The sequence below is a fragment of the Mastacembelus armatus genome, chromosome 17, assembly GCF_900324485.2.
Source record: "Mastacembelus armatus chromosome 17, fMasArm1.2, whole genome shotgun sequence".
Taxonomy (NCBI): domain Eukaryota; kingdom Metazoa; phylum Chordata; class Actinopteri; order Synbranchiformes; family Mastacembelidae; genus Mastacembelus; species Mastacembelus armatus.
The window spans coordinates 23,173,718-23,191,890 of NC_046649.1; the positions used below are offsets into that span (position 1 = coordinate 23,173,718).

Genomic DNA, 18,173 nt, shown 5'->3' on the forward strand with positions numbered 1-18,173 from the left:
CTGAAACGGGCCTGACATGAAGAAGCGCTCAGATCCTTTACTGAAATAAAAGTACTAGCATTCAAAAATAACTTTAAAGCCCTCGCCCTTATGTCTTAAAATACGATTTACTTTCACTTGAAAATGTCTGATTTACCTCAGTAAAGAAGTGAACTAGTTGAAGTCACTGTAGTGCTTGTGATTAATATCATAATACCATTAGATTGTAGTGGACAGAGGAAATACATGAACTCAGGCTCAAAGTAAAACTGAAAGGAAAAAACAGATAATTCGAAGGTTTGTATGCAGTAAAATAGTCTGAGTGGAATGAGCGGCAGCAAATAAATTCAAACCTCAGGTGACGAAACGTTCGTGATGCAGCGTCCGTCTCACGTCCAAACTGCAGGTGGTAAATTATTTTCTGTTCTTTATTTGTGCTGTGAATAGCTGATGATTCATTTTGAGCCAGGATCAGATCTACTGGGTGCTAACCTACTGCACCAGGTGTGTTTCTAATGTGTGTGTGATGTTAGAAACAAAACACCTGCAGGCTGCAACACAACATCAGGCCTTTAGCACAGACTCACACGTCAGGCCTGAACATGTGTCTGTCAGGTTTAACTCTGGAAAACTGAAATAAAACTCGCTGTTCATCAGATACAAACAGCCTCAGGTTCTCTGTGCAGTCATTTATGGTTTGTCACGTTCATGACCAGACCGGTGCGTACGGAGTTTGCTGCCTCTTTGCAATCATGGAACAAACCATGTGTGACACCAATTGACCGACCTCAGTTCGCTCTGATCACATGTATTATCTTCTATCAAACCAGTAAAACCAGTCGGCTGTGGAGAGACCGAGGTCATTTACTATGGTTTTCCAGAGAACATGGGTCACAGTGGTTAAAGTGATTTATTGTGGAAAAAGACCACTGAATGTCATAAACAGTTCATGATTGTAAACACGGCCGACAAATGACTTAGATTGAGGTTCATCATCTGGGGACCATGAGTGTTTTGAACTGACAGGGTTATTTTTATCACTCATGGTAAAAAAGGAAACAGAAGCCTCTGGAGACAGAAAAGGTTTATTTAACAAAGTCTGTTACCTCTCTGCTGTACCGAGGCCTTAATGTGGGTTCAACACACAGACTGCTTCAGCCGCTGGGGGGTGGAGGCGGGTCAGACATTTGGGGGCTGTTGGGGAAGTTGATCTTTGTTCCATTCGTCACGCACCCTGTTGATCCACTCGTTGTAGTTGGCCACCTTGGTGTAGATGCCCAGCTTGTCCTCCCGGCCGCAGCCTTCACCCCAGGACACCAGGCCGATCAGGAACCAGGTGTCGCGGTACAGAGTGACCATCGGTCCACCGCTGTCCCCTTCGCAGGCGTCCATGGACTGTCCAAGGATCCCGGCGCAGAGGACGTTGTCGGAGATGTTGTGGGACATGTACTGGGCGCAGATGCTGCGGTTGACCAGAGGGATCTTGATAACGTTGAGTGCCGAGCTGTAGTGGGTGCCCTCCAGGGTGTCTTTGCCCCAGCCGGTCACCACGGTCACGGTGCCATTGAGGTGGAGCACCCGCTCGGCCATCTCTCGCACCGGCAGGCAGACCGGGACGATGTAATCGGACAACGGGACGGGAGCCTCCAGGCGTAGTAGGGCGATGTCATTGTCCACTGTCAACCTGTCGTAGTTCGGGTGTTTGAAGGCCTTGAGGACCTTCAGGGTGACCTCGGTGCCTTCGTTTCTGTGACGCTCATAGTCACCTGAAGAGACAGATCACAGGGATATCCATCAGCAGACGTGGCTGTTTATCAGTTATCACATTTTGTTGCTGACTCAGGATGTTCCTGCCACAGCACAGAGCTGCTCTGACACAGGACCTGAAGATCTGCACTGTGACCCTCTTTAAACATTTTTGCTAATTCCTACAAACAGCAGAACAGTCTTATCCAAAATAAGTGAATTCAATCTGAAAACCTGTCTAAACTCCACATTGACTCACATTAACACCTGTGGGTGTTGACGTCCCCTTGGAAACATCTGATTAACAGGTACTCACTTCTGAATTTCAAGTTTTTTTAGTGTGTAGTACATTTTAATTCAGTGTACTACATATGATGAATACTGTACTAGTGTACTAGATATGATTAATAGTAAATGTCTTACATTAAACTAGACAGGAAGTGAAATGGGTTTAAAATAAAACTGAAAGTAGGAAACATTTTTCTCAGGAACTTAGAAAATTACAGTTCAGTCAAAAAAACAAAACTTTTTCATTTGTATCCACAGAAAATTCTAAGTTGCAGTTTAATGTGACTGAGGAATAAACACATGGACCCATTTCACAGATGTGCTGCTGTAACGACCGTTCTGAAGTGTGGGGCTGCAGAGGAACCACCCACTCACCCAGCCGGACACTGAATTTCAGGTTGTTGTCGAGGCAGTGAGCCGCCGTCAGGACCCAGCTCTCATCTATGAGGACGCCTCCACAGTGAAAACGACCCCTGGCGTTCAGTAACAGCGCCTGTGCACACAAACACACCTGTACAACCTGTATGTCACTTAGTGTAAGTATTTTTTAAAGCCCTTAAATGTGGGTTCAGTGGATTAACCTCCAGAACATTAAATATTAAGGATTAATTAGCACCAATCAAAGTTTGGGAGAAACATCCTTAGGTATTTATTACTAAAACTATGTTCTCATGAAGCTGCATAACTTGGAAGCATTGGCATGACACCTTCTTCTAATTTCAGTGAGTGAGAAGATCAGTCAGACCCAAATACTAGAAGCCCCGTCCTGCAGAATAACTCCAGTGGCTCTAAGTACCTTCAGAAAACACAGAAGAGCCGTAAACCTCAGTTTCAACCTGGTGTTTGCAGCAAAACTCGATTACCTGCCAGGGACTCTCCCCCTTCTTTCCCACCTGCCCTCCAAACACCCAGGGCAGCAGGCCCTCCTTCGGTTTGGAGTACGACGAGCGGCCGATCAGCAGGCGCCCACAGGACGAGCGACCTGCACAGGTACCACAGTAACTCATTTAGTTAGTATCATCTCTCCCAGAGCTGAAACTCTGCAGTTAAATAAATAATAATTAACAATCAACCACCAGGAAACTGATGGACAACTATTTAACTACAGCTCCATCTCACGTCTCACGAGTCAAAGTGCTAAAACAGGCAGATTGAAGATGACGGGATGTTTCAAGGTCAAAGTATTCACATGATCTGATATTATTGATGGATTATTGTGTTGATCACATCTTCAGCTGGATGTTTAAGGCCTTTAAGGCCCCGCCTGCGGCTCACCAGCCATCAGTCACACTCGGCCTGGTCTCACCTGTCGGGACGCAGTTCCTGGAGTTGTCGTGCAGTTTGTATCCCCTGACACAGCTGCAGCGCCGCGTCGGCCCGTCGGCGTCTTCCGTACAGTCGTGGTCACAGCCGCCGTTATCCACAGAGCAGTTAGTGGCTGTTTGAGCTGAGCAAAGACGAGTCTCATTAGACATGACAACAATCCAGCAGCAGCTAATGAGGAATCATTTGTAGGTCAGTTTTACCTAGAAAGAACATATGTTTAAAACACAGAGCAGTGAATCTTCACCCTGACAGAGACGTCTGTTTTCACCTGCTCCTGAAAACCTACTGATCCTTCTTCTTTCACTAAAATATTAGTCTAACTAGTCTAAAACTGTAAAGCTGTAAACATATTCAGGCTTTGTTTACAGCATGTTTACCAGAACTACACAAATAGAGACAGTGACGTGCGTGTACATGAGAAGTGATGGAAGCTGTGCAGTGGAAGAAAGAAGCTTTAAATGGAGGGTCGGACTCACGCTGGGTGCAGTATCGGCCCTCGTATCCACTGTTACAGCGACAGGTGAAGTCCTGGTACAGGTCCACACAGACTCCATGAACGCACATGTTGGGCTCACACTGGTTTCCATCTGAAAACCCAGTAACATTAACATGAATGTATTTCCCATAATGCTCTGCAAAGTGCGGAGCTGTGTACATTTGTTCCATGATAAAAATGCAAACTCCTGCAGAAAACTCCAAGTTCTAGTTTCATCACGTCTGTTCTTTTCTTTTCTGCTGAGGATGAGCTGCAACAGTTTTCTGTCCATTTTACTTCAACAATAGAAAGTTTTCCATCTTATGTTGTTTCTGTGACATGAAGCTTTTACTTTTAGCTCAGACTGGTGCTGCTTTTATTCTGCTGAACCTGCAGGAAGATGATGACGCAACACATTTCTCTGGTGTCTCCACTGTAAAATGTACAGAAAACCAGCAGGATGGAAACTCCAGTACAGGCCAAACCTGTCTTACCTGTGTACACCGTCCAGAACTCCAGCTGCAAACACACACAAACAAAAAGCCAGCGATGAAACCACCAACAATAATGAGAAGAACACATGCTGGCTGTGATTGGCTGATCAGACTCTGACAGGTTCTGTTAGAGCTGCTTGTTTTTGTTTCTTTCATCCCTTTAGATACAAACTGCAGTTCATTTTTAAATCAACCAGTATTTTTATTATTTCTTTCCAAATTGCTGCATATTTGACTTCATTTCTTTCTAAACAGAAACTACAATCACCAGACTTTGGTCTAACTCCACTGGAGCTTTTTGATTCAATACAGGCGTAGAGAGTCTGTTTCCGTGCTCCTGCGTCTGATCAATAACTGATTCAACCCTGTATTGACTCAGTGTGTCAGGAGTGAAGCTGTTTGTGCTGCACATGTGGCAGAGATCCAGTGTCACAGCAGGATTTCCATATGTGCTGATGTTTCCAGTAAAAACAACTAGTTAGTGACCCTGTGCTGTCACACACTGTCTGCTGAAGGTTCAAGGCTTCACTGCTGCACAACTACAGTACAGTGAGTCCTGCCACACATGCTCACACAGATATAAAACATCTTACTGTGGCTTCCCTGCTCTGGAAAATCTCTCTGGCTTCTTCGAATTCGCACTTCTCCTCCACACATTCTCGCTCCATGGAGGCGGGTTTCAGCTCCTCCAGGAAGGAGTTCGCCCGACGAGAGCGGAGCAGCATGTGAGCCTCCGGGCGCTCCGAGAAGACTGAAGAGGCCGAAGACGACAGAGGATCACAGAGGGCCAGTTCATCCAAATTACAAAACATCTCCTCCATCAGGTGATAACTACTATCTCCACAAGGCAGAACACTGAGAAAAGACATTTCTAAACTTTAAGAGCACCATTGTGTCTGTGTTACTCTGGAACTGAAGGAAATGGATCATTCAGAGTAACAGGGACTCACCACACTGAAACCTGAGACAAACCAGTTTCACTGTGTGGAGGCATCTCTAAATAAAAGCTCAGCACACATACAGTGAGACTGGGCGTCCACAGGAGCAGTTCAACTGTGGATATAAACAATATTTAGATATTTTGACAAAGCTGATGAGCTTCTCTGATTTTTTTTTGTGTAAAAACAGTTTAAATGTAAATGTCTTTATGTGTGAATGGACCTTCACTGTCGCTGCCTACAGCCAGAAGGAGGATCCAAGGCCCTTGTGTAAGAAAAAGAAGAGGTCCTTCCACACACACCCACCTGACAGACTGAGCGCAGACGCCGACCACAGAGTGACGGCGAAGGACACACACAGGACGAGGCGGGACATGATGTCACTCAGACCTGCGGCCAATGAGACGAGGGCGACGTGAGCCAAACTGCTGTTTATGTTTACCCAGTGAAGCAGGTCCAGACATTAATATAAGCCAGTGTTGAGTGATGGTGCGGAGGTTACTCACCGAATGAAAGCAGGTTTAACGATGAATTCTGGAGCAGCTGGAGACGACACAAACACTAAATCACAAACACATCGTGTCCATTTTTCCTGATCGCTCACATTTCTACAGTATTGATCACGCTCAGCTGAAACCACAGGGGACAGACCCTCACACAGAAATCCCATTTTCAACCTCTATGACCTTTGGCCCCTTGAGCTGAACAACAAGGCCACAGAGCCCGGAGCGGAGCCGAGACGACATCCTAAAGTTGTCACAGCGTCCAGAAACCAAGACCCAGAAAAAGAGTGTTTTTGTACTTACATGTGAAGAATCAAAGCCGTGGACAGAGACGGCAGCGTGCTCTGTTTCTGCTGCGTTAATAACTAACTACCAGTGTTTGCTGAGAGTCCACAGTCTGCAGCTCCACACCGTCAACACACAAACCCCCCGTTTAACCTCCACCCACGCACCACTGCAGCTGAACCCCGGCTCCCAAACTCCATCTTCTCATGAGTCTTTGTACATTCTGGACCCGGCGTCCCCTCGGCAGCACAGAGCGGCACCAACAACTGCCCCAGACTGGACTGACACCAGAGAGTAGTGCACAAAAACAGGTTTACAGCCGACTCCATGAGGCCTAAGGCCGAGGAAAACTGAACTGTTCTGAAGATTTACATTTATTTATATGGCCCAATATCACAGAAGTTACTGTACTGTATAGTATTTATACTGTTTATACTGTTAATAGTATTTATACTGTTTATACTGTTAATAGTATTTATACTGTTTCTATCTTGACTCAGATAAGGAGACATAAAAGGATCAGTGTAGTTCTGGGGTTTGGTGTAGTACTGGCAGTAACCCGATGGTGACCTGCAGCAGGATTCACCTGGAGCTCAATGACTGGATCCAGAGGGACCAGTCACACCTATCAGCACCTTTAAATCTCACGCACTAACATGTTATATCTTGTTTATTTAATTCCTATAAAAAACTAAATGTAAACTCAGGAGATCAAACCCAACTAAACCACCCTGTAACAGAACATGGAGGTTCGGGTTCTGCTTCACATTTGGCAAATGTGACAGTCACGTCAGTGTAACTCTCAACAATTAGGGGAATAAACATATTTTCCAATAGGTCAGACTGTTCCTTTACTCCATCATGAATACCAGATGCTTAAAGTGCTCAGAAGAAAAAAAATGTACAGGTACTGGTGTGAAACCTGGTCTGGCCTCCGGGCTGTCTCTAAGCACCGTAGGCTGTGGAAACCAGGACACTTATTAAGGTTAACTATTCATCTCCTGGTCTTCTTTTGTCCCTCAGCCTTGTTCCCTTGGCTCAGTTTACTTTTGTGTCCTGGGTTTATTTATTTTTTCAGAATAAAAGCTGGTCCCGGAGTCGTCTCTGGTTCCATGGGGATTCACTGAATGACACTGTTGTGATGGCGAGCCGGTGCGAGAACTGGGCCACCGCCTGCTGCTTTGTGTCTGGACCAGCTTCTTAATCCCACAAACAGTTTGTTAGAGCCAGTGTTTGTGTTTTGGTCCTTCTGTCTGCAGAGTGAAGTTTGGATGTACAGCCGGTGATGAAAGTGCCAATAATTTGCATTTATGATCAATTTCAGTTTCCTTCACAGCTTCTACAAAAACCTTTAATCTTCAAAGTATAACATGCAAAGTACCCTGGTCCAAATAAATACAGCTGCTTCTATTTCATTTACTCTGTAGACTGTGATCAGGCTGTGCTGAGACCTGCATCATCTGAAAGGAACAACTTGCTGCTACACCTACAAGCTGTAGATCTGTAACAGCAGCAGCACCGTGTAGTTTGAACGTCAGTTTACAGCCTGAGCTGCCTCCGACTTCTGAACTGCAGTCCGGCTGCAGGCGTCTGAGGGCACTCATGTAAAGCTCATGGTTGACAGGAGTGTTGGGTGAAGATCACCTCATACTGGTTTGTTAAGTCAGTCTGACCCGGTGCTAAAGTAGGCTGCTCATTGTGCCGGCCGGGAGCTTTCACAGGGTTAGATTACTGTCATGATGAGCCAACTGTTTGTTCATCATCACCAAATCATTTCTGTTCATTCTGGAGCTGTGGTTTCTCCTTCTGCCTGATTTGTGGTGTCACTGATGTGTATTTGCAGAATATGGGCTTTTTTGTAAAGTGCCTTGAGATGATTGTGTTGTGATTTGGTGCTATACAAATAAAAGTGAATTGATCTGAATAAAAGAGACCACACATGGGCCCGAGTCCATTCGCATTTAGAGGCTCTGCGTTTGGCTGAGGTCTGTGGGGAACAGGGAACAACAACCTAAATCCTGGAGGTTGGGAGCCAAACTAGAGAATACTCCAGAGGGACTGTGACAAAAGTGGAAGAATGGAGTTTCCTCTGAGCTCCAGTGGAAAAAGGAGGGTGGACAGTGATGGAAAGATAAACAGAGGGCATCTCTTCTTTCTTCCCTGAATGTTTTTGTGGCTTCATGAGGAAGGAGGTCATGTCAGGAGGCCCAGTTCTTCCTCAGCAAGACAATGCAGACGTGCCTCCCCTCCCTCTCCCTGCCCCCCCCCCCCCGTCCTGAGCCTTTGTTCGTGGGCCCGACAGGTGAGACGGAGCCTGAAAGAAGGTTTGTTTTGGCCGAGGCTTATAAACACATCAAAGCCTGCTCCCCTTCCCAAAAATCCCTGGCCAGGCGATGCTGCACGACTCAGACGGAGCGGTGAGTTTTTATTTTCAAAAATCCAGATGGACTGAAGCAGCTTCTGTAAAAGAGCGATTCAAAAAGGTTTAACATAACAATTTACGCAAAATGTTCCTTTTCTGACTTTACTGTCAATAGTTTTAAAGTATTAATGTTCTTATGGTGGCTCAGTTTTACAAATCTATTAGAAATATTTATTACGTAACTTTCTTTTTAATCTTTGAAGCCAAATCCTAATCCAGCTTTACACTCAGCACATAAAGATTATAAAGTGCACGAGGATCAACGCTGCAGATTAGATGATGTTTACACTGCACATCGTGTTTCTTACACCAGGATCAAATTAGAATTAAAACACTTTCATTCACAGACTCACTGGACACAGTCGTGTTTGAACAAGTGAAATTTAAGACACACTGAAACCTGGTTGGTGTTAGATAGAGCCCTGAAGACCATGCAGCTTGTTTCTAAATGTGGTTCATCCATGTTTAAGTTGCTGCTACAGTGCAGAGGTTCTACTGGTGTTTTTGAAACAGCTTCAACTGAGACTTTATTCCTGAATCAGATTCCTATTAAAAACAAACACCCATTTTAAAAAAGCAAAAATTGATGCAGATGTTCTCGGTGTAATTCTCTCACCTCTTTCCTCCAGATGTTGTTGAGGCTGCTGGGGTCCCTCATCCTGTCCTCCCTCTGCTCAGCCATGCTGCTACCAAACATCAGCAAAGTGGTGTCCAATGAAGAGGAAGGCTCGGCCTTGGATCCCCACACTTACTACTGGCCCGATTCAAAACCAGGGAAGGTTTCTGAGTTGCCAGAGAACCCACCCCCATGGAAACCCATCTCTCGCAATGGGCCTGTAGGGACAGAGCCATGGCCACCCAGACACAACACCTCCTCTGGGTCCGACTACCTGCGGTTGATAGGGTCCTCTGATACACTGATACCCCCCCTGCAGGAGTCTGTGATCTGTGACTTGCTGCTAAATGCGCCGGTACCACCACCTATTGATCAGATTCCACTGAGCTGTATCTGTTCGCAGTGTAAAGGCACCGTGGGCCCCAAAGGAGACCGAGGAGACCGGGGTCCTCCAGGCACGTAGACCACCTTAAATGATTTTTAGTGAAAACACACTCCCTTTTTGTTTGGCTGCTCTTATATCGAGATATCAAACAGTTTGTGGTGATTCCTGCCAGGACACAGTTTGTGTTTGTCATGTCTAAAATGCCATTTAATATTTACCCTTTTCCACAAGTGATAATGTGTTAAACAAAACAAAAACTGTTTTTGTCACTAGTCTGCAGGAAAGTAGGTACTGTGCTATGATTAGTTAAAGGTTTGATTAGTTTGATTCCCCTTCGTGACATTTAATACCAAAATTAAAACAAAAAACTGACCTGCCTGTAATCTTTGACCAGGTGAACCCGGGAGTCCTGGGATAAGAGGAGGAATGGGGCTCAAAGGTCGTACTGGATTCACAGGCGTTCCAGGAATAAAGGGTGAGTTAGACGTCAATAACTCTAACAATAACTGCAGCAAACACAACAAAACCGTTTGAACCTGTGCAGTCAGACCAGCTTAATACTGGACCCAACACTGAACCTGTAGCGAGTCCAGTGTGGTAGTGGACAAACACTGCAGTGAAAATCAGTCTCATCTCAGCACAGACAGGTGCTGGGCAGGGGAAACTGTTATCCTGGTATAACAGACACTGTCATCTCACCGGACTCTGGATCAGGCACCAGGCAATGTCTAACTGCTGTCTAAAAGTCATTACATGCAGAATTATTATGTCATTATAGCATCAAATTATCCTGACGTGTGAGAGAACTGAGTCTGACACTGTGTCATCTTTGATGCTGCCACCAGGTGGTGCCAAAGAAAGAAGAAGTCTGGTTATTGTACGGTTCTAGACAAAGCAAGGGTCTACTTTACTTACTATTGTCCTGATGAGAGATTTCTTTGACATGAACCTGCTCTGTGGCCACAGAGGACAAACATGTTTATTTTCAGTCTGTTTCTTCTTCTGCTGTCTAAAGACTTGATGTTTGACTATTTACTCCCTGGAACTCCCTGCGCCTTTTAAGGTTTTTCATGTTATTGTTGTATTTTCTGCTTCTCTGCTGTTACAGGACAGAAGGGAGACCTGGGGGAGAAAGGGCAGTCAGGAGCTGTTGGTTTCACTGGGACAAAGGGCGAGCGAGGCTTCAAAGGTCAGTTGAGGTCACTCAGTAAATTGTTGTTAGTGTTAGGTCGACACCAAGCTGTCAGCTTTAGGATCCAAAACAAAAACAACTGGGCTGGGGAAAGAACTACTTCATTACCATTAGGGCATCAAGGCTGAAGTAGTAAGTACTTGGCTTCACTCAGGAAAAGCCTGAACATTTACTATTGGTAAGAAACAGGAAGTGAATGGTGATGTCCCAGCCTCCTGCCTCTGCTTCCTTTTCTTCAAACCATTTCCATCTTGTTTCAGGGCAGGCAGAGTCATAATTCCTATGAGGGCCTTGTCACTATACAGTACTGTATAATAATATTCAGGCATTTTAGATGTTTAGATTTGTCCTAATTACGCAGTACCACCATATGATCTGCCCCAGATCAAGACAGGAAGAAAAAGGAGTCCGGCAGCAGGTGAAAGATTCGACGCACAGGACACCTCTGGTTTTGACAGCACTATGAGTTGTTTTGGATCCTAAAAGAAATAAATATGTCCCTACTTTATAACCTCACAATTAAAGTAGATATTCTTGATCTGTATGTTTCTGTGCTTCCAGGTGAGAAAGGGGACCAAGGACTGTTAGGGCCTCCAGGTGCACAGGGCCCCCAGGGAGAAACAGGCACATGCCCTGCATCCTGCAACAGTGTACAGGGTCCACCGGGTGTACAAGGCCTCCCTGGACCGGCTGGAGCACGAGGCTTGCCTGGAGTAGAGGGACCTCTTGGATCCAAAGGTGTTAAGGGTGAAAAAGGCGACCTGGGTAGACCTGGTGATCCTGGGCTGACTGGCCTGAAGGGTGATCAAGGTGAGAAGGGTATATGTAACTGCACTAACGGGGTGAACGGAACTGATGGTCGACCAGGAGAAAAGGGGACTAAAGGGGACAAAGGTGACACTGGTGTCCAAGGTTTACAGGGCCCTGTCGGTCCAAAAGGCAACCAGGGGGACATTGGTCTCATTGGGCCACCTGGCTCCTGCTCCCCTGCCATCCAGTCAGCATTCTCTGCAAGTATCATTGAACCATATCCTACTGAAAACTTGCCCATTCCTTTCCCACGCATCATTTCCAACCTACAAGGGCACTTCAACCCATTAATCGGCATCTACACCGCCCCCGTCAATGGGACCTATGTGTTCTCCTTCTACCTGTCGGTCGCCTTCAGGCCTCTGAAGGTTGGCCTGTTTCACAACCTCTACCCGGTCATCAGAATAACAGAAGCAACCATCACAGGCAGCATCGCCAGCCATAGTGTTGTTCTCCACCTGATCGCAGGAGATCGGGTGTGGCTGCAGGTGAAGAATTCTCTCACCAACGGCATATACACCGACAGCGAGAGCAGCTGCACCTTCTCTGGGTATCTGCTGTACCCCGACACCTGCGACTTGGCCATAGGCCGAAATTCCTTTAATTTAAGGGAATATCACAATGGAGACTTCAGCTGGGATGGTCCACCAGAACCCACGCCCCCTCAGTCATAGTTCCCATCAGTCACCCAGTTATAGATGAAGCTCCCACACACACACCCAATCAAACACTGTGTATTTATAACTGCACATTTTAAAGGAGGCGTATTCTAGAAAAGCAGCATTGTCCATTTGTTAAATCAAGTTTTCTATCAGCGAACTTAGCGTAGTGCTGACCTGCCATAATACTGACCTTAGGGGTAGTTGTGAATAGGAATAATACTATTTCAGCAGGTGAAAACACTGAGCAGTACAAACTACCTGCTCAAAACAGCAGACAAACAAAAAAGCAAAACCAAACCAAACATGCTAGCGGCCTAACTCAATGTTAGTAGTACTGGATCGATAAAATCCCAGTGTTCCCCTTTTCTCTTCACACCACAACCACATTTGTGGTTTTGGCACAAACACTTTGACGGAATCAGCTCGATTTTTTTATTTGTCCACGTTAGCATGCTAAATCAACGGTGTGAAACATCTGGTAAAACATCTGCCCGACAAAAATATGACATGCTAATGTTAGCATTTAGCTCATGGTACATTCAGTTGTTGTCTCAAAGATGAAGAAATGAGCCAGACTGCTCATCGAACAGTATATTGTTAATTTTGCAGAACATTGAGTCTTGAGTGAGAAAAACAAAGTCACATGATAAGATGTTTACGGTGCTTTTTCGAATTGTGTGACATAAAATTAACAAAAATTGTTGAATTTGCATAATAAAGGAAACTAATTAGCTGCTCACCGATGCTTTAAATTGATTTAATTACCATTAATTTATAAACTCCTTGAAGTTGCTATTGGAGGCTTTCAGGTGATCAATACATTTGACTGGATGATAGTGTAGAAAAATACATGGAATAAAACAATATCAGCCCCTTCTGAGTGACCATGTGTGTTTTGTCTGAAATTAAATATGAACTTTCTCCTGAGCTTCTGTTCTCATACATGGCTGAACATACCAGCATTTTCCGGGACTCGGATTCAGAGTCCAAGAGTCCCAGACTCCATTTAAGGACCAAATGTGGATTCATCCGCTGCTGAAAATAGTCCCTGAAAAAAGGACCTTCTGTTTCCTCCTGTTTGTCTGATAAAAATTAGTCACACCTCCTTTAAATGACATTAAAACCCCAGATATTTATGCCAACCGTTTTCTGTCAGGAAGATTTACACAAAATCCAAATAATTACCATATTATTTATGGAAGCTTGAATTTTTATTCTTTCTCTGAAATTTTCCAATCAAAATAGTCAAAACAGAGAAACACTCACTTTATAATCTAATCCACAAACACTGATTTAAGCTTCAGCCTCAGTAAACCACATATTTTACTACATGAACCCATGTTGTCACTTCACATATCAACATGTGAAGCAGCTACAGGCCGTCTCTAAAAACACAGATATGGGCCTTTAAATCTCTCTCTCTTTTTCCTAAGCACAAAGAGACTCAAACTCCCAGCAGTCTTCGCTTCACCCTGGTTGATCGGCTCCTCTACTTCTCTTTGGGCGCCATGTCGTCACCACCCGACACGTTTCCTTCTTCTTCCTCGTCGTCCCCGATCATCCCCTTCAAGTAGGTTCGCTTGAACTCCTGGAAAACCATCTCGTCCTCCAGCTCGCTGCAGACAGCAGGGTCAGAGAGGTCAGATGTATCACAGAGGACTGGGAGCAGACTTTAGACCCATTTCTGTCAGGCCTAGAGTCTGTTACTTATTAGTTTATCCATTCTTTCTTTATTTCTGTCAGTAGGAAAGCCACCATACCTCTCCTTCACTGTTGGCAGCCATAAAGAAAAGTCGCAGACATGGGTTCAGATTCAGATTCAGATTCACCTGACTAATCTGCAGCCGCTTGGTGGTTTTAATGGTTTAGGAAAAGTGTGTGATTCTTACCTGCATCAGGTTTAGGATGCATCAGTTTAAAGGGAACTTCCAGGCCGACTTCACTGCAACACAAAACACATTTCTCACTGTGATTAATCATTAATCATTCATGTTAAAAGACGAGCTATGAATGGATTAGTGGTTAGCACTGTTGCCTCACAGCAAGAAGGTTCCTGGTCTGAAACCCATCAGGGGCCTTTCTGTGTGGAGTCTGCATGTTCTCCCTGTGCTTGTGTGGGTTTTCTCCAGGTACTCTGGTTTCCTCCCACAGTCCAAAAACATGTATGTCAGGTTGATTGGTGACTCTAAATTGCCCATAGGAGTGAGTGTGAGTGTGTGAGGTTGTTGGTCTCTATGTGGCCCTGTGATGGACTGGGGACCTGTCCAGGGTGGACCCCTGCCTTTCACCCAGAGAGAGCTGGGATTGGCTCTCTCTGGGTGGAGGTCCCTGGGACCCTGGTTAGGACTAAGGGGGTCTAGATGATGGATGGATGGAAAAACAAGTAGACATCAACCCACCTTGACCCCATCATCCTGTGAGTGCAGCAGAGACAAAGAGGACAAATAGACAAAAAGACTTTTCATTCCTGGAGAAACGAACACAGAGAAACAGCAGTGACAAAATATTCAGAGCAGAAGTGACTGACCCTCCGATGACGAGCTTCACCATGACTCTATATGAAACCATGATTCCCAGAACCTCCTTCAGGACCCCCTCCTTGATACTGAGAGACAGAGAAAATACCATTCAGATCCAAACCTCGATGCCTCGATGACTTTAAAGCCGTGTCTCTCATTGTTCGCTCACATGCTGGACGATGCGAGGTTGGTGTCTTCGTGCTTCAGTTTTCCGTCCAGAGCGATGCCCCTCCTCTCCCTGTTGTTGGCCAGCAGAGGCAGCAGCGTGTAGACTTTCTGCAGGGTCGCTCCGGCTGCCACCGAATCACTGCGGCATCAGGACACAGATGTAAAGTTTATTTATACAACCTGGCAACTCTTAAAACTCCTTTTTCTTTCCGTTGAGTTTAATAAAGCGTGTCTCTGTAAAAAGTGTCATGTGTGTCGACCAGTACCCGAACTCCTCGATGGCCACGGATTTGACGTAGCTGTCGTTGGAGTACAACACCACGGTGGCCACTTGGTCCACTGAGGAGGACAGGAGGGGACAGTAAACAGCTGTTCTGCAGCACAGGTCATGGAAACAGTGAGCAGTTTCATGTTTACCAGAGATGACGATGTTCTTGACGCTTTTGCTGGAGTTGTTTGTGACGTTCACGTGCACTTTGATGGGCTCACCATGGTAGTAAATCTGAAAACAAGATAGGACAGGATTAGGATAGGATCAACTTTAATAATCCTCACAAGAGAAATTTGTTTGTTAGCATGGACAGCAGACAACAGCAAGACAACAAAGGACAAGGACAAACAAGACAACAAACAAAGTTAAAACCAGCCTGTTCTGTCTGATTCTGCACAGCAGCGTTAATCAGCAGCTCTTAATAGACTCTAACAGCTGCAGGAACACAAGATGGCAAGAAGGAAGAAGTCCACTCCTGTACCACAACACTCCTGAGGTTCCTCTTAGTTCTCAGCTCTAAAATAACCTGCAGAGAACTCACACCCATTATAGAACCTGGCTTTTTGAGGTTTATTGATCCTGCTCCCATTCTCCCAGTCAGGCTGCCACCCCAACACACAGCATTTAAAGTAGGAAAAACTATCTGGGCCTTTTCAAAGCTAATGCTGAATCAAACCTTCTACAATCCAACATCCCCTCGTAACAACCTAACTCAGGATTCTTGTAACGGCACTTTAACCTGTCAGAAACAAACTCCCACCTCTTTGTCCAGACTGGCCTTCACATGCAGCGGTTTGTCCGACATGAGAAAGTCCCTGGTGGTTTCAACGCAGGGTGCCACTCCCCCGCTCTCGGGGGCGTACTGGACCTTCCTGAGCAGCAGCTTCACTGAGCTCCTGTTGGCATAAAAACCACTCAGACTTATTTAATGTTCTCAGTCGTTGCTGTGAATAATGAGACCTGCAAAGGAGTCTGCAGGTGTTTCCTCACCGTTTGTGAACTTTAGCGTCCTGGCTCTCAGCGCTGAACACTCTGATGTCAAACTCCACTGCACATTGCTGCAGAAGAAGAAGAGGTGTCAGGATCCTGCTATCTGTTCACGTCACCGGCTGCAGCCGCTGGCTGGACTCAGTCGGGATCTTACCTTGCCAACGTCATGAGGTGCTGGCTGTAGAGCCACTGAGCAGGGCAGATTGTCAGGAAACTGAGGGGAAAAGGAATTATGTGCATTTATATTCTGCTTTATGATCTGATCACACGTTTCCCAGGATGAGACAGGAAAATATGGAAAATAACCAGTTAAAGACCTTTGGGCCCAGACTGCAGCTGTTGTGGAGAACGAAATCCACTTTAAATGCAGCTACAACTGGGCTTTTCTCGTCCTGCACAAACTGACACCCACCTCGAAGAAGAACGGGAAGGCGTTGTCGCCCAGCTTGCGCAGCAGCTTGGCCTGGGTCTTGGTGTGGATTCCTTTCTCGCGGTCCTGCAGGGGCGGGTACACCTGGCGGGTGGACAGGTAGAGCTCCCTGCGGAAGGCGATTCCCATCACGTCCATGTCATCTCTGCCGTAGCGAAAGGTGCAGGACAGGCTGACGAACACTGCACAGAGGACAGACCCTGGGCTTTAAAAAACCTCCTGGTGCTGTAAGAAGTACTCAGCTCCTTTACTGCAGTAACAGTAGAAATACCACAGTATAAAAGTCCTCTGCTCCAAGCAAAAGTCCTGCATTTAAAGTGTTACTGCAGTAAAAGCCCAAAAGTATCAGCATCTAAAGGTACTTGAAGTAGCCAAAGTAAAAGTAGTCACTGTGCAGAATGGAAAATGGAAATATGTTTACTCAGTCTCATCATAAAGAGCTGGAACAACAGAAAATATGTGACACTGTCAGATGAGGAGCAGAACGAAATTACCTTAGAGCCAAAACAGGCCTGTGTAAATGCTTTTAATGTGTGAGACAAACTGTCCTGTCTCTGCACATGTGACCTTTACTGACCTTTCCTCCCCTGCAGCGCCTCAAGGTCCACGAGGATGACGCCATCTAGTGGCAAAGAGAAGTCAAAGCTCATAAGCAGATACAAAATTAACTGCGTTTTAAAAGTTGAAGTAGGTTTTAAACTGAACTACAATGGACAGGACATTGGGATGCACCGGGAGCAATGCATTCTGGGTGTTGTAGGATTTTTTCACATCCTTTTTTGCTGTTTTCTCCAGTCACATGACATTAAGGACATTTTTACTGTTTGACACAAAAGACTTCTAGCTACACAAAACTTCCCCGTCACTCATCAGACCTGCAGTTATTCACAGTGGGTTTGTGTAACAGCTGCAACACATCTGGAAACACATAAACAGGCCTGAGTCCAGTGGGACATGTGAATTCTGCTTTTCTGTCCTGGAGGTTTGTTAACATGTGGGCAAACTCACCTACAGGATCCACAGAGTCAACGTGGTCCACAAAGTCCCTCTTCCCCATGTAGACTCCAACCTGACGCATGAAAATTTGCATTATTGATTAACCTGCATGTTAGTCCTGATCCACTGTTTAATACATAAACAATATAACGCCCTATAACGTTTCCTCTGATAACCGCTCTGCTGTGGACGCCTGAAAGTCTCCTCTGACCTGTATCACTCACCGACTTGTCCTTGCAAATTTTCTTGTAAACAACATTTTTTGAACTCATGTTGACGGAGGACAGCGAGTCAGCAGCTCCTGAGAGAAACAGACAGAATCACCGTCAGACGTGTTTCCCTGAGCTAATTTATTAATACGAATGTTACATCCCCTCAGCAGCTAAACAGGCTAACAGCTCTATACAACCCACCATCACACAACACAAGGAAAACTACACAGTTTGAACAAGACGTGGCACCTGTGGACCTGGACATAAAAACTAGTGGTGCTTGTGGTGAATATGAGCTGCAGCTTTACCTGCTGCTACCTGCTTAAACATTAATGCATCGATAATTCTCAACCAATAATAGAACATATCTGCTCCTGAGTAGATTCTGATGCTAATACTTTTGTACTTTTACGTTAGTAAACCTTTACTTAAGTAGAAAATCTGAGAACAACTCCACTGACATCAG

At 45.4% G+C, this 18,173-nt stretch overlaps 4 protein-coding genes and 1 long non-coding RNA gene across 15 annotated transcripts in view; 2 read left to right on the forward strand and 3 right to left on the reverse strand.

The window, feature by feature from the left end:
* LOC113134345 (zinc finger protein 62 homolog) overlaps positions 1–18,173 on the reverse strand; it is a 757,491-nt gene that overhangs the window by 5,672 nt on the left and 733,646 nt on the right. The window lies entirely within an intron of this gene.
* Positions 1,068–6,107, reverse strand: proca (protein C (inactivator of coagulation factors Va and VIIIa), a). The gene is made up of 10 exons (XM_026313755.2): positions 6,053–6,107; positions 5,753–5,789; positions 5,553–5,636; positions 4,902–5,059; positions 4,309–4,333; positions 3,816–3,926; positions 3,320–3,460; positions 2,877–2,995; positions 2,389–2,506; positions 1,068–1,745 (listed from the first exon to the last, which is right to left on the reverse strand). Exons 3-10 carry the CDS (start codon positions 5,620–5,622, stop codon positions 1,159–1,161), a joined length of 1,329 nt encoding a protein of 442 aa, XP_026169540.1. The 5' UTR covers positions 5,623–5,636; positions 5,753–5,789; positions 6,053–6,107; the 3' UTR covers positions 1,068–1,158.
* On the forward strand, positions 1,623–2,945 carry LOC117152747 (uncharacterized). The gene is made up of 3 exons (XR_004463282.1): positions 1,623–2,033; positions 2,272–2,549; positions 2,737–2,945. It is a non-coding gene; the product is annotated as an uncharacterized LOC117152747 (long non-coding RNA).
* Positions 2,961–12,918, forward strand: LOC113134376 (otolin-1). 2 transcript variants are annotated; one of them, XM_026313740.1, is made up of 5 exons: positions 2,961–3,003; positions 9,086–9,527; positions 9,852–9,932; positions 10,566–10,646; positions 11,211–12,918. In XM_026313740.1, exons 2-5 carry the CDS (start codon positions 9,086–9,088, stop codon positions 12,131–12,133), a joined length of 1,527 nt encoding a protein of 508 aa, XP_026169525.1. In that variant the 5' UTR covers positions 2,961–3,003; the 3' UTR covers positions 12,134–12,918. The 2 variants fall into 2 exon arrangements, with proteins under 2 accessions (XP_026169525.1, XP_026169524.1); XM_026313739.1 differs by lacking the exon at positions 2,961–3,003 and adding an exon at positions 8,415–8,451.
* Positions 13,419–17,767, reverse strand: saga (S-antigen; retina and pineal gland (arrestin) a). The gene is made up of 15 exons (XM_026313769.1): positions 17,720–17,767; positions 17,508–17,568; positions 17,077–17,121; positions 16,482–16,681; positions 16,224–16,283; positions 16,070–16,137; positions 15,840–15,975; positions 15,226–15,310; positions 15,075–15,147; positions 14,810–14,947; positions 14,649–14,726; positions 14,521–14,535; positions 14,011–14,063; positions 13,882–13,891; positions 13,419–13,737 (listed from the first exon to the last, which is right to left on the reverse strand). Exons 1-15 carry the CDS (start codon positions 17,765–17,767, stop codon positions 13,611–13,613), a joined length of 1,197 nt encoding a protein of 398 aa, XP_026169554.1. The 3' UTR covers positions 13,419–13,610.